Source organism: Carcharodon carcharias, chromosome 5 (assembly GCF_017639515.1).
Source record: "Carcharodon carcharias isolate sCarCar2 chromosome 5, sCarCar2.pri, whole genome shotgun sequence".
Taxonomy (NCBI): domain Eukaryota; kingdom Metazoa; phylum Chordata; class Chondrichthyes; order Lamniformes; family Lamnidae; genus Carcharodon; species Carcharodon carcharias.
Genome location: NC_054471.1, coordinates 172762485 through 172777945, shown reverse-complemented (window position 1 = coordinate 172777945; position 15461 = coordinate 172762485). Strand labels below are relative to the sequence as shown.

The following is a 15461-nucleotide window of genomic DNA, read 5'->3' as shown; positions in this document are numbered from 1 at the left end:
GGGGGGGGGGGGGCGCTCGCCAACACAGAGTGAGGTCGGGCGTGCGTCCTGAAGTCACCCGTGTCATTTAGATTTTCAGTTCAGCAGGCACGTAGCCGAGTTGGCTGTACACCCGCTGAACTGTCAACGGCCACTTAAGACCTTTGAAAAACTAATTAAGCCAATTAATGGACCTGCCCGTCCAGCCTTAAGGCTGGTGGGCAGGCCAGGAACCCTGGTGGTGACAGGCACTGGAAAAAGCACGAAACCTTATCCACAGGCAGGATGAGGCTTCATGAGGGATTTAAAAATTTCAGGATATTTTAAAAATAAAAGTTATGGACATGTCCCAACTCATGTGACAGTGTCACATGAGGGGACATGTCAGTAACATTTTTTTCTATTCTTTAAACTGCTTTTCACATTTGAGCCGATCTCCCTGAGGCAGCACTTTGCCTCAGGGAAACCTGTGCACTCTTCCGCGCGCATGCGTGAAAGAGCGCATTCCCGGCTGAGGGAATCTCCGCTCCCCCCCACCCCCCCCCCCACCTGCACAGGGAACACACAGCACTTCCAAGCGGACGTCACACTGGGCGGGCCTTAATTGACCCACCCATGTTAAATGGATGCACGTCCCCACCTGTCCATCTTCCCCGATGGGGGGAAAACGTTGCCCCATATTACAGAAGTTTGTATCTGTAATGTTGTTTCAGAATCAAACACTCCCAGATAAAGCACAGCCAGCTAAAGAGTTACTGCTCCTCTTTCACTGGTATGGCATTTCCATTTCCCAAACCAGCCACTCCTGTGCTTTCTCTGAAATTGACAATTAATGCTCTATAAGGAGCAGTTTTCATATTGTTGGCCTATGTCTGCTAAGAACTTTGATTAAACAACCCCCATTTATTTAACATAAGAATTTTCACAGGCACAAGACAGAGAAGAAATCTAAATCCCATCAGCATAGCCTGAAAGGACAACATTCACAGGATCACAATGCAGAAGAGGCCCTTCAGCCCATTGAGCCTGCACCAACACATGAGAAACACCTGACCTACCTACCTAATCCCATTACCAGCACTTGGCCTATAGCCTTGAATGTTATGACAGGCCAAGTCCTCTTCCAGGTACTTTTTAAAGAGTATGAAGCAACCCGCCTCCACTACCCTCTGGGTAAAAAAGTTTTTTCTCACATACCCCCTAAACCTCCTGCCTCTCACCTTGAACTTGTGCCCCCTGGTGACTGACCCTTCAACTAAGGGAACAGCTGCTCCCTATCCACCCTGTCCATGCCCCTCATAATCTTGTACACCTCGATCAGGTCGCCCCTCAGTCTTCTCTGCTCCAATGAAAACAACCCAAGTCTAACCAACCTCTCTTCATAACTTAAATGTTTCATCCCAGGCAACATCCTGGTGAATCTCCTCTGCACCCCCTCCAGTGCAATCACATCCTTCCTATAATGTGGCAACTAGAACTGCACACAGTACTCCAGCTGTGGCCTCACCAAGATTCAATACAACTCCAACATGACCTCCCTACGTTTGTAATTTATGCCTCGATTGAAAAAGGCAAGTGTCCCATATGCCTTTTTCACCACCCCACTAACATGCCCCTCCGCCTTCAGAGATCTATGGACACACACACCAAGGTCCCTTTGTTCCTCAGAACTTCCTAGTGTCATGCCGTTCATTGAATACTTGCTTGTCAAATTATTCCTCCCAAAGTGTATCACCTCACATTTTTCAGGGTTAAATTCCATCTGCCATTTATCTGCCCATTTGACCATCCCGTCTAGATCTTCCTGTAGCCCAAGATACTCAACTTCACTATTAACCACGCGGCCAATCTTTGTGTCATCTGCAAACTTACTAATCCTACCCCCCACATAGTCATCTATGCCGTTTATGTAGATGACAAATAATAGGGGACCCAGCACAGATCCCTATGGTACGCCACTGGCATCCATGTAACTAAAGCATCCTTCTGTCAACACCCTCTGCCTCCTACAACTAAGGCAATTTTGAATCCACCTTATCAAATTACCCTGTACTCCATGTGTATTTGCCTTCTTTATAAGTCTCCCATGTGGGACCTTGTCAAAGGTTTTGCTGAAATCCATATAAACCAAATCAACTGCAACAACCTCATCTAACACCTGGTCACCTCCTCAAAAAATTCAATCAAATTTGTTAGGCATGACCTCCCTCTGACAAATCCACGCTGACTATCCCTGATCAAACGTTGCCTCTCCAAGTGGAGATAGATACTCTCCTTCAGAACTTTCTCCAATAGTTTCCCTACCACTGACGTGAGACTCACTGGTCTGTAGTTCCCTGGCTTATCTCTACAACCCTTCTTAAATAGCGGAACCACATTAGCTGTTCTCCAGTCCTCTGGCACCTACCCCTTGGCCAAAGAGGAATTAAAAATTTAGGTCACAGACCCTGTGATCTCCTCCCTTGCCTCCCTCAGCAGTCTGGGACACAAATCACCTGGACCTGGAGATTTGTCCACTTTTAAGCCTGCCAACACCTCCAATATCTTTTCACTCCCTATATCAATTTGCTTAAGAACCTCGCAGTCTCTCTCCTCGAGTTCGATACCTTCATCCTCATTCTCTTGGGTGAAGACAGATGTGAAGTATTCATTCAGCACTCTAGCGATGTCCTCTGGCTCCACCCATAGATTGCCCCCTTGGTCCCTAATGGACCCTTCTCTTTCCCTGGTTATCCTGTTTCCATTGATATACTTATAGAATATCTTGGGATTTTCTCTACTTTTACCAGCTAGACCTTTCTCATATCCCCTCTCTGCTCCCCTAATTGCTTTCTTAAGCTCCATCCTGCACTTTCTGTACTCCACTAATGCCTCTGCTGATTTGCTTCCCTTGTACCTGTTAAAAGCCTCTCTTTTCCTTCACATCGTAATCTGAATATCTCTGGTCATCCATGGTTCTCTGGGCTTGTTACTCCTTCCTATCACCCTAGAGGGAACATGTTGAGCCTGTACCCTCCCCATTTCCTTTTTGAACCCCCCCCCCCCCCACTGTAGATTTCCCCACAAGTAGCTGTTCCCAGTCTACCTTGGCCAGATCCTGCCTTGTTTTACTAAAATCTACTCTTCCCCCAATTCCAAAACATTTTTTTGCAACTTGTCTATTTCTTTGTCCATAACAAACTTAAACTGTACCATGTTGTGGTCGCTATCTCTAAAATGCTCCCCCACCACCTCAGCCACCTGTCTGGCTTCATTCCCCAGAACTAGGTCCAGCACTGCGCCATCCTTTGTTGGACCCTCTACATATTGACGTAAAAGGTTTGAAGAAATCCACTCCATCCAAGCCCTCAACACTATGTCTATCTCAATTAATGTTGGGAAAGCTGAAATCACCTGATATAATTACCCTATTGTTTTTGTTTTTACATACCTCCACAAATTGTGCACATATTTGCTCCTCAATTTCCTGCTGACTGTCTGGGGGTCTATAATAAACACTTAACAATGTGGCTGCCCTTTTTTTATTCCTAAGCTGTACCCACAAAGCTTCATTTGATGCCCCCTCCAAGATATCATCTCTCCTTACTGCAGTAACTAACTCCTTAACTAATAATACAACGCCTCCTCCTCTTTTGCCCCCTTCCCTGTCTCACCTGAAGATTCTATATCCCGGAATGTTGAGCTGCCAATCCTGCCTTTCCCTCAACCATGTCTCAGTGATGGCTACTATATCACAATTCCACGTGTCAATCCTCACCCTTAACTCATCTGTTTTACCTGTAATACTCCTGGCATTAAAGTAGAGGCCATCCAGCCTTGCCTTACTCCCTTGAAACTTAATGCAGCTGCACTCCCACTGACTTGATTGTTTTACTGTATTATGATGTGTCCCTATTCTGCCAACATTCTGTGTCCCCTCCCTCTGCCGAATTAGTTTAAACCCCTACCAACAGCACTAGCAAACCCACCTGCAAGGATGTTAGTTCTGCTATGATTCAGATGTAGACCGTCCCGCTTGTACAGGTCCCACCTTCCCCAGAAACAGTCCCAGTGATCCAGGAATCTAAAACCTTCCTTCCTGCACCAACTCTTAAGCCACGTATTCATCTGCGCTATTCTCCTACTTCTAAGCTTGCTAGCACGTGGCACTGGGAGTAATCCAGAGATTACAACCCAAAAGGTCTTGCTTTTTAGACTACTGTCTAACTCACTAATTCTTGATGCAAGGCCTCATCCCTCTTTCTATCTATGTCATTGGTACTAACATGTACCATGACCTCTGCCTTATCACCCTCCCCCTTCAGGATGCCCAGCAGCCATTCAGTGACATCCCGGACCCTGGCACCAGGGAGGCAACATGCCATCCTGGAGTCATGTTGGCGGCCACAGTAGTGCCTATTTGTTCCCCTGACTATAGAATCCCCTATTACTATTGCTCTTCCTCCCCTCCTGTACTGACAGGCTGCTTGTGGTGCCAGAAGCTTGGCTCTGTCCGCACTCCCTGGAGGAACCAGCATCCTCATCAGCCTCCAAAATGGAATACCGATTTGCGAGCGGAACCCCAAGGGACTCCTGAACTACCTGTCTGTTTCTCTTGGACCCATTCACTTCCTTCCTCAAGTCCCTTCAGCTGCGGTGTGACCACCTCTCTAAATGTGCTATCCACGATGCTCTCAGACTCGCGGATGCTCCAGTGTCCCCAACCGCTGTTCCAGCTCTGAAACCAGAGTTTCCAGGAGCTGCAGCTGGACACACTTCCTGCACACAGGCTGGTCCCGGGCACTGGAAATGTCCCTGGCTTCCCACATGGAGCACGACACGCACACCACGGCTTCGAGCGCTCCTGCCATGACTTATCCCTTTAAAATAAACCTTTTAAATCAATTACTCTAGGGCCCTTCTTTGCTGACCCTCGTTACTGTAGAATATACAAACTGTAAACCACAAGAAGACCTTGAACTATAAGCGATTAAAGTAGTAAATACTTTACCCACTACTTACCAGTGATTCCTTTCCCTTGTAGCCTCTACTGCTGCAGCACGATCTGAAGATTTAAGAAGTTGGATAGCAAGGAAAAAATGCAAAAAGCACCTCGTCCCCTATGCACCGAATTCCGACTTTGCACTAAATTGCCAATACCCTCTCTTGCTGTGCCCAGTCCGGATGTGCTCTCTCTCCTGTTCATGTGCAACATTATAAGCCAGCAAGTTATTGATAACATATTACTTTAACTGCACATTAATTGATTTTCAAGAAACAACTAAATGAAAAGTACAACAGCTCTGCATTTGTTCTTGTTTATTCCAACAAAACCATATTCAGCACAATTCATTATTCTAATATTCCACCTTCGGAATGTTGTTGCTATTGGAAAGAAAGTTTTCTTGGCATGAGATATCTTTTGATTCAAAACTCACAGGGTGTAGCATAACAGTAAAAAGCACATAATACCAACTTAGTTTAAGTACATATAGGGATAAATTTATGATTTAGTGTTCATGATATAGAGCTTTGCACAAAGGCAACATGTCTTGGGAATTCAGGCATGAGGTCAACATGTCCAAGTTGTGGCCGGTACAAGATGTGACAGGTATTGCCACAGCCCATGAAACTCTGGGTCATAACATTTTCCTTGTTATATCTCTACCAAATCCAACATTCAGTTACATTTTTTACAAAACTAGTCACATAAGCAAAGAGGAAAAATAAGGATATCATCACAATCGGTTCATTCTTAAATAACTCCTTGCTAAGTTTTCAGCAGATTTACAATAGAAGCAAAGGAATTATGTAATGTATTTGAAAAACCTATCATTGTGAATTCTGAGTTCAATACAGAGAGAGAGATGTCAATACGGGGGAATGGCAGTACCAAGTACTTCCAATTAGTGTGACAGCTGCACAGAGAGCCAGAAATGGTTAAAAAAAAAAATCATTGTGCAGCATTAAGAGAAAACATTTCCTCTGCTCAAAAAGCATGTAAAGTACCATTACAGATGCTCCATCACTCAGTACTGACAAGGTGCTCAGAAGGTAGTCAACCCAGATCAATCTAACCACTTTCTCCCTAGTTTGCTATGGTTGGCTTCACTTTGGCCCACTTCGTAGTAGAGGCAGGTGTGATTTGCTTGGTGTCGGTCATAAGTCCTTTGCTAATGCTTGCAATAGGTGAACATATCAGGACTGAGGTGTGGGGTAGATAGTAGCAACAGCATCAATGGTTATTATACCTGGATGGAAAGTGATAGTGGAAATGCTGTTTTATGCAGGATGGGAATGTCTGAGGGGCTCCTGGCCGATGGCTTTCCACAGGCACTACAATTATTTGCAGGGGCACAGATTCTGGCAATTTTTTGCAGTCAAAGCAGAGGATGTTAGTGCTGAGAATCACTTTCCATTTCGAGCAGCTAAGTACTCCCAGGTTCAATATCATTTAATAAAACTCAGTCCAGTTAACAACTGCCTCAGTCCACTTTAAGAACAGCACCTCTTAATGCATTTGTGTGGGATTATTTTAGTATTTTGCATCTTCAGACCCCTCTAACTATCATTGTCAATACCAGTTAGGAGCTGTTTAATTCAGTAAGACCTAAGGCTTTTAAACCTGGATTGTGCCTGTCAAACACTTTCACAAATACTTACATCACATCAATTTGGGATGAATTTAAACCCAGGATCCAGAGGTGAAAGGCACAATCGTCAATGATATGGTGAACAAAAGGTGGAGTGCAAGAGAGGCTAGGTCAAAGGAACAGAGAGTTTTGGGGAAGAGGAGTTTTGTAGGACTGGAGAGATTACATCGGGAGGAAGATACTATGAAAGGAATGAAATCCAAGGATTAATCCCCCACCCACCAGTTTAGCAATTCCAATCTCCCCTCCAGCCCAACAACCACTAATGTCCCCATTCCCTCCGATGTGTCCCCACCCACTCCCACCACCCCCACAATGTGTCTCTGCCCAATCCTCATGGATTTGACTCTGGCTCTCCCTCCCCACCAAAGTCTCTGGTCCCAATGTTTGTGCCCCCACCCCACCAATATCTCCAGCATTCCCTCTCCCATCCTTCTGTCTCCAGCCAATCGATAGATGCACCCCTTCCTCCTCTGCTCCCCATTGTGGCCTGGTTCTGCAGGCTTTCCCACCTGATAGCCAAGCAGCCCTTCAATCTATTTGAGAGGAAATAAAAATGTCAATCAGGTGCTGCTGTTAATGCCAGCAGGATCTGAGGGAAACACATTCTTTTGGGTTTTCCCGACCACAAAAGTGCCCCTCTGTACCAGCACCCTGCCACTCATCGGCCCCCAATACTCCAGCCTCCAAATTAATATTGGGGCCTCAGTCTCCAATGTCTCTAATCTAACTATTTTAACATGATCAATTCAAGTATTTCCCCGATCACATGACTGCTTAATGACATTTTACTTTCCCCTGTTTAACATGGGATTAGCTCATTGTCCAGTTTTTTTTTCCGATTTTCCCTCTGAAGCCAATAGTCCATCCTTATTAGTGCCTGACCAAGCTGAGAGTCTATTCTGCTGCCAAATGTCTGGTTTGTGGTACTTGGAACTTTGTCAGAGAACTGAGGGATGTAGTCAGGGAGGGGGTCCTGTACTTTCAGTCTTCCCTGGAAAACAAAAGGTTAAAACAAAATTCTTATAAAGATGTGCAGTAAATATCTTGTACATATCTGTAAAATTAGAAAGCAAAGTTAAAACCCAATTTGTTTGTGTTCAAGGGTCTGATTGATAGAGAATGGATAGGTACCAAAACATAGCACTCAACCAACTTTCACAGCACATACTTATTGTGAAAACATACTCATAGGCTGCTTTACAAACACTCTGCAGACCCAATTAATGCTAATGCCCTCCCAGAAATGATAACATCCATCAAATCATACATCACCCAAACACGATCCGATAGTACCTTTCAGAAAAGGTTTGCACCAATACTTCTATGAGGGTGATACTCCAGGGGTTTCACCAAAGCTGGTGGTAGCCACCACAGGTCATTTTGAGGAGTCTTGACATCTCATAAGGGCATAGATAGCAGCTCATCAGCAACAATTTTTCTTTATTGGCAGGACTCAGGAAGGATGGAAGGAAGGTCATTGATGAAGCAGCTGAAGATGGTTGGGCCAAGGACACTGCCCTGAGGATCTCCAGCAGTGATGTTCTGGAGCTGAGATGACTGACCTCTAATAACCACAACCATCTTCCTTTGTGCTAGGTATGGCTCCGACCAGCAGAGTCTCCCCCCGCAGCAGCAGCTCCCCCCACCCCCCCCCCGGCTGAAGATTGTAGCAAACGTTTCAGCCTTATCTTTTGCACTGATGTGCTGGGCTCCCCAATCATTGAGGATAGGAATATTTGTGGAGCCTCCTCCACCAGTGAGTTGTTTAATTGTCCACCACCATTCACAACTAGATGTGGCGGGACTGCAGAGCTTGAATCTGATCCATTGGTTGTGGAATGGCTTAGCTGTGTCCATCATTTGCTGCTATGCTATTTGGCACACAAGTAGTCCTGTGTTGTAGCTTCACCAGGTTGACACCTCATTTGAAACTGTTGTTCCTAGCATGCCCTCTTGCACTCTTCATCGATCCCCTGCCTTGGTGGTAATGGTAAAGTGGGGGATATGCTGGGCCATGAGGTTATAGATTGTGTTTGAGTACAACTTTGTTGCTGCTGATGGCCCACAGTGCCTCATGGTTACCAGTTTTGAGTTGCTAGATCGGTTCAAAATCTATCCCATTTAGCAGTGATAGTGCCACACAACACGATGAAGGGTATCTTTAATGTGAAGTCAAGACATTGTCTCCACAAAGACTGTGCAGTAGCCACTCCAACTGATACTGCCTTGGACAGATCCATATGCGGCAGGCAGGTTGGTGAGGATGAGGTTAAGTATGTTTTTCCCTCTTGTTGGTTCCATCATCACCTGCTGCAGACCCAGTCTTTGGGACTTGGTCAGCTTGATCATTAGTGGTGCTACCGAGCCACTCTTGGTGATGGATATTGCAGTCCCCCACCCAGAGTACATTCTGCATCTTTCCCACCTCAGTGTTTCCTCCAAGTGGTGTAAGAGAGGTATGCATTGAAAATCAATAAGTCATAGACATGTACAATGTAACATTTCTTAGTTTCAATGTAGGAAGCATGGAAGTATATATCTTTTTAAAACTTAGAATGAAGAGAGGTAAATTTAGAGGAGCACATACTACAGTAGTGGTGATCAAATCTGGAGAAATGATGGAGAAAAAGAGAGAGAGAGACTAGAAGCTACAAGGTGTGTTTTTCTTGGAGACTGTGTGACGGCTGTCCCTGTGAATTTTTCTCTTCACAGCAGTACATCAGAGATGGTAAATATTTGTATTGAATGCCTCATTTTCTGGGGTAAAATCATTCTATCACTATTGACCTTCAAAAATCTGTTGCAAATTCAATGCAGGTGTTTCATGCCTTTGAGACTGGAGACCTCCATTGGCAGAAAGGAAACCATCAATTATGAATAAGCAGGATTACTTTTCCACTAATGCTAATTTCGACACAGCAGACATTTAACACTTTCTAAAATCAGTCTCTTAAAACCACACTGCAGCCCTTAAATCGCTTTGAAATTGACTTTCTGGTTCTGAGCCACAGAATTGAAGTAAAATGAAAATATATATTGAAATGAAACAAACCCAGGACTTCTTTTTTCTTGCAATTAGTTCAGTACTTTGGAATTCTCTTCCTCAAAAGGCGGTGGAGGCAGAGTCTTTGAATATTTTTCAGGCAGAGGTGGATAGACTCTTGATAAGCAAGGGGGTGAAAGGTTATCGGGGTAGGCGGGAATGTGGGGTTGAGGTTACATTCAGATCAGCCATGATCTTATTGAATGGCGGGGCAGGCTCGAGGGGCCGAGTGGCCTCCTCCTGCTCCTAATTTGTATGTTTGTATGTATATTTATTAAAATCTCCAAAATGCTTACATTACACTCATGAAATTGGTGTAATCTTCTAACTGAATGACTGGGATATACAATCAAAGCTAGAATCAGGAATTGCAACACCACATACTTTCAAGCTCACTTTGACGCATATAAATAGGCAATAGTGGGATTAAAAATAACAAGCTGACATAAAACATTTGGAACTAAGTAAAATCTGATAACGGTTTCACCTTACCTGGACAGCACATATTCTTAGAATGTAAAAGCATTGAAATTCACTACCTTGGGGACACTACAATTTGGGAAGGTTAGAAATTCGTGAAGTACCCTTTTTCATTTACATTTCTCAAATTAAAAGTCTGGTTTCAATTCAATTTGTCCCATATATGTATCTTGTGTGGAAAATGTGTTTGAAATTAATACTGGAGTTGGAATGACACCACATCTAGACGGAAACACCATATAGGTTTAAAAGTACAACAAAATCACAGTTTTTATCAAAGAAGCATGAACATTTTTTATATATTATTTTATTGTATTATATATTATAATATATATTATAATAATATTATATAGTGTATTTTGTATATCATTTTTATATATAAAAATATTCTCAAGACTGAGAATATCTCAGCAACACAAATCAGCTGCAAATATGAAATGCGTCAATAGCTGATTTATAGAAAAGTATTTGAGAATCTGGCCCTTTCATATTACACATCATATATTAATTACAACCCTTACCTTGGCATCATAATCTTTCAGGAAGCTCCACTTATTTTCCCTGGTAAGACAAAGGACAAAATATTAATGCTGTGGGCACTAACTGGGCAAAATGGCAAAGGAAGGTGTCAATGTGGTAAGTAAAACGCAAATATGTTTCTTGAACAAACCAATTTCTTTAAGATGGCAGTTTCAGGAATAGAAAGGTAATCTGAAGTCATTTCCAAGCAACAGATGAGTAGACAAAGGTCAGAACTTATTTACATAAAGCACAATAGCTTGCAATGACACCAGAAAATTATTTATGTTGTTCCAGACCTGTAATTACCAAACCATATGAGCCCGTTGCACTAACACAATTACAGGGGCAATTTTTGTTTTGTAATTGGAGGCACAGACCATGCAAATTCACAATAAGTTGTGCAGTTAGACTATATCATGTAACAACAACACAATGAGGTCAGAGAGATGTTGTTACCTAAGTGAATTAATCCTTCACGAAAACACTACTTTATGCACATTGCATAATGAAATTAAGTAATGGATTAAGTGGATAAACGTCGCAATTTGTGCAAACGAAACAAGAGAAATATCTGTGAAAGTAGTGCTGATACACCATACTATGGTGCTAACTAACAAAGCTGTGTTGACATTAGAAAGTACCAAGATGTCGCTTGGCTGGAGGTGAGAAAGGCTCTTCCAGTCAGATCCTTCCTGCATGCTTAGAGTCTCACCCCTCCACATGCTGCTCTTGAGACAGCTACACAGGGGCAGGTATTGCTGCTAATCTGCTTCTGGAATGTGCCTTTACAAAGAAGGTCTTGAAAGAGATGCATTGGTTTTTGTCAAAGTTCATCCTGAGCAGCTCTGTGATACAGGACACTGCTCTATGACTGTTCCCAGGGATGCACTCCGAGACAAACATCAGCTGCTGCTGGAGGACCATCATCTCAGTGAAAGATAGCTTTAGGTCTGCCTGAAACTTATTAGTCACCCAGTGCAAAGATCTGAATGACAGTGTTGCAGATTGGCATATTCCAAGGTCCAGGACTATGTGCTGAGGAGCACCCTAAAACAACCACCACTAAGGTTCAATGGGGAAAGGTCACTGTCTAAAGTCCACCTGCCACAATATACCAAGGGGCTGGAAACTGTAAAATCCCTTGGGTGATATCTTTGTCATGAAATGAATATTGTAAATATCATGTGCAATGGTAATTGTATTGAGGCACCTCAGACTGCCACATGCTGTAGGGAAGGAACATCAACTATATTGCACTTTCAGTAATGTTCAATTCGAACTGTTATGAAATGTAATTTTACCAATTTTTATAAATAAAGTATTTTTTGGGGTGGGGGGGAAGCATGCAGAACAATATCCCATATATCCATCTGTTCCTAAGAGCAAAGTTCCATGTGGTTTGTGAGGCACTGGGCTGAATATAAGTTTGTTCTCATGGTGTGGAGCCTTTTCCGTCACATCAGGAGCAGGCACCTCGCACAGTTCTCCAGTTTATGAGGTCATGTTCCTGATGCAGAGTTCCACTGACCAGGAATGTATAAAACAAAAACAGAATTACCTGGAAAAACTCAGCAGGTCTGGCAGCATCGGCGGAGAAGAAAAGAGTTGACGTTTCGAGTCCTCATGACCCTTTGACAGAACTTGAGTTCAAGTCCAAGAAAGAGTTGAAATATAAGCTGGTTTAAGGTGTGCTGGGGGGGGTGGCGGAGGGAGAGAGAGAGAGAAGTGGAGGGGTGGTGTGGTTGTAGGGACAAACAAGCAGTGATAGAAGCAGATCATCAAAAGATGTCAACAACAATAGAACAAAAGAACACATAGGTGTTAAAGTTGGTGATATTATCTAAACGAATGTGCTAATTAAGAATGGATGGTAGGGCACTCAAGGTATAGCTCTAGTGGGGGTGGGGAGAGCAGAATGTATGTCCAGTATTTGGGTACACACTGACCATTACGGGGATGGGGATGGGGGTGGGGGTGGGCACAGATAGGGTCATGGTGGCACAGTCACGGTATGGCATAGGTTTGAAGAATCAGCTGCTCTTATTCTGCAAGTCCTTTTCACGCATTTTAGGTTAAGGGTATGTAGTGTGCGTGTTATGGTAAAGCATTTGGTGACTCCGATAGAAGCACCGTGTTTTAAAATGGCTATGACTACAGGGAAAGGAATGTGCAGGGCTAAGGGGAAAGAGCAGGGGAGTGGGAGTAAATTAAATGGGTCTTTTGAAGATCTGGCACAGCCAAGATGGTCCGATGGCCTCCTTCTGTGCTGTACCATTGAAAAGAAGTAAATGAAGCATATCTATCTCAAACATATTGCCCTCCCCCAGCAGAAAACATTATTATGGAACCTTAGTAATATATAATTTCAAATAAACTACCCACAAGATTTAACTCCCAGCAGAGAAGTGGAACAAAATGAACTCACCATTCTTTGAGCCCTTGCCATTCTGCTCGGATTAACTCTCTCCACACTTGGTCTTGCTGGACTGTCCCCAGGTAGGTGAGCTTGCCCTGGGATCGGCTGCCCGCTGCCGGTTTACTGTGGCCGGCGAGGGAGCCAGCGTTCGGTCTCTCCGCCAAACGATAGCCGGCCGAAGTGGTTCTGCTAAAATGCAGCTCCTTACTCCCCATCTTCCTGCACAGCTCACCCGTCAATGTTAATATGGAGGGGGGAGGTGGGGGGTGTTGCTGATGTTCACCAAGTGCAACTTGCAACAAGGGAATGGGCAGCTGTGATTTCTATTTAGGAGAAATGCCTCTTCTTTCAATTCAGCGGCGGGGTTTCCGGCCGAAGCAAAGGAGTTAAAGACAAGGAAGTTCCCCTCGCCGCCCCCCCCCCTCCCCACCCCCCTGCCGTATAGCAGCTTGTTTACTGTCGCTATTGGAAACGGGACTCTGGCGGGAGCAGCCCGGCCAATTGCAGTGGCCCCTCGGGAAGACGATTCCCATCAGGGAAGAACACTAGAAACAGTCAGCACAGCAGCCCAGAGAGCGACAAGAGGGCACTCATGACCAGAAGGAGATTTTTACTGGTTCCCAGGAGAGAGGGGAGAGGTGGGAAGGAAAAGTTCAACATTTTCAAATCCCAGTAAAAAAATCAGGCACCAGGAACACTGGAGTTCCATTTTAAGGTTTACAAGACCAGTTCAGAGAAGTATTACTGGTACGCTTCATTTCCAAGTTTTACTGTTTTTTTTACCCCTTTGGAGAGAAAGAGTAGAAAAGCGAGAAGAGATTTACTTGAAGATTTCTTCAGCGGTAGACTATGCTGCCAAATGTGGGCTGCAAAATAAAAATGAAGGATTCACACAAGGCCTGATGTCACAGGGTGAGACTTGGAGCTGGAAGGGGGAGTGAGGAATGAGGATTTTGAATTGTGTGTCTTGGGGCAAAACAGGACAGGTGAGATGGATCTTCAAGGTTTGGTGAAGACAGGTTGCAAGCGATGGGGGTTGTAGGTGGCTTGGAAACCTGGCAGAGGAATTGAAGATGGAGGAAGACAAGAGGAAAGAGTGTGGTCATGAGCACTGAATGAACAAAGCAATCAGTAGTGGGATGAGACAACTGTAGCTGACTCTGGTTGAGGCAGGAGTGATGCCTCAAAGGGAGGAAGAGCATTGGAAAATCTTAAGAATATCTATAGTGACTGGACAGGAGGCTGGAGAACAGCAGCGTTGAGAGGGCTGGAGGGAATGTTGCTGACAGTGAAGATGGGGATATGAGTGACTGACCCTGGAGAAGGCAGGAGACAAAGGGACAGCAGAATAGCCAGATGGTGGTTGAAAGAGGTTTTACATACAATTAGTAAGGGCCTAAGTTTAACCTCTCTATGACTATTCGCAAATCTGTCTTGTTTCAAGTCATTACAAAAAAGGTAAATTCACTGATCCTATTCTCCCAATGAACAGTCAGACCCAACAGTTCAGTTATCTAACTTATACTCCGATGGAGTTTGTTTCCCTACAGTTAGCATGGAGTTGGTGAATTTACTGAGTTCATGGTCTTGCAGGAACGTAAGGACATGAGAAATAGGAGCTGGAGTAGGCCATTTGGCCCCTCAAGCCTGCCCTGCCAATCAATAGGATCATGGCTGATCTGCCCCAGGCTTCAATCCTCTTTTGTGCCAGCTCCTCATAGCCCTCAACTCCTTGATATTTCAAAAATCTATTTACCTCCTCTTTAAATACTCTCAGTGATCTAGCTTCCACAACTCTCCAAGGTAGAGAATTCCAGGCATTCACTAACCTCAGAGAGAAGAAATTAGTTCGCATCTCAATTTTAAATGATTGTCCCCTATGCTGTAACTATGTCCCCTAGTTCCAGATGCGACTAGTGGAAACATCTTCTCAACATCTACCCTGTCAAGCCCCCTCAGAATCTTGTACGTTTCAATAAGATCACTACTCATTCTTCTAAACTCTAATGAATAAAGGCCTAACCTTTTTAGCCGCTCTTGATAAGTCAACCCCTTCAACCCAGGAATCAATCTAGTGAATCTCTTTCAAACTGCCTCCAATGCCAGTATATCCTTTCTTAAATACGGGGATCAAAACTGTACACAGTACTCCAGGTGCGGCCTCACCAACACCCTGTACATTTGTAACAAGACTTCCCTATTTTTAAACTCCAACCCCCTAGCAATACAAGCCAAAATTCCATTTGCCTTCTTAATTACTTGCTGCACCTACATGCTAACTTTTTGTGTTTCATGCACAAGAACACCAGATCCTTCTGTGCTGCATTCTTTTGGAGTCTCCATTTAGATAATAGGCTGCATTTTGATTTTTCCCACCTAAGTGCAT

General features: G+C 44.0%; 1 protein-coding gene across 1 annotated transcript; it reads right to left on the bottom strand.

The window, feature by feature from the left end:
* Nucleotides 1-7095: 7095 nt before the first annotated feature.
* Nucleotides 7096-13350, bottom strand: c5h2orf50 (chromosome 5 C2orf50 homolog). Its single transcript, XM_041188860.1, has 3 exons — nucleotides 13085-13350; nucleotides 10659-10698; nucleotides 7096-7605 (listed from the first exon to the last, which is right to left on the bottom strand). Exons 1-3 carry the CDS (start codon nucleotides 13288-13290, stop codon nucleotides 7414-7416), a joined length of 438 nt encoding a protein of 145 aa, XP_041044794.1. The 5' UTR covers nucleotides 13291-13350; the 3' UTR covers nucleotides 7096-7413.
* Nucleotides 13351-15461: the final 2111 nt, after the last annotated feature.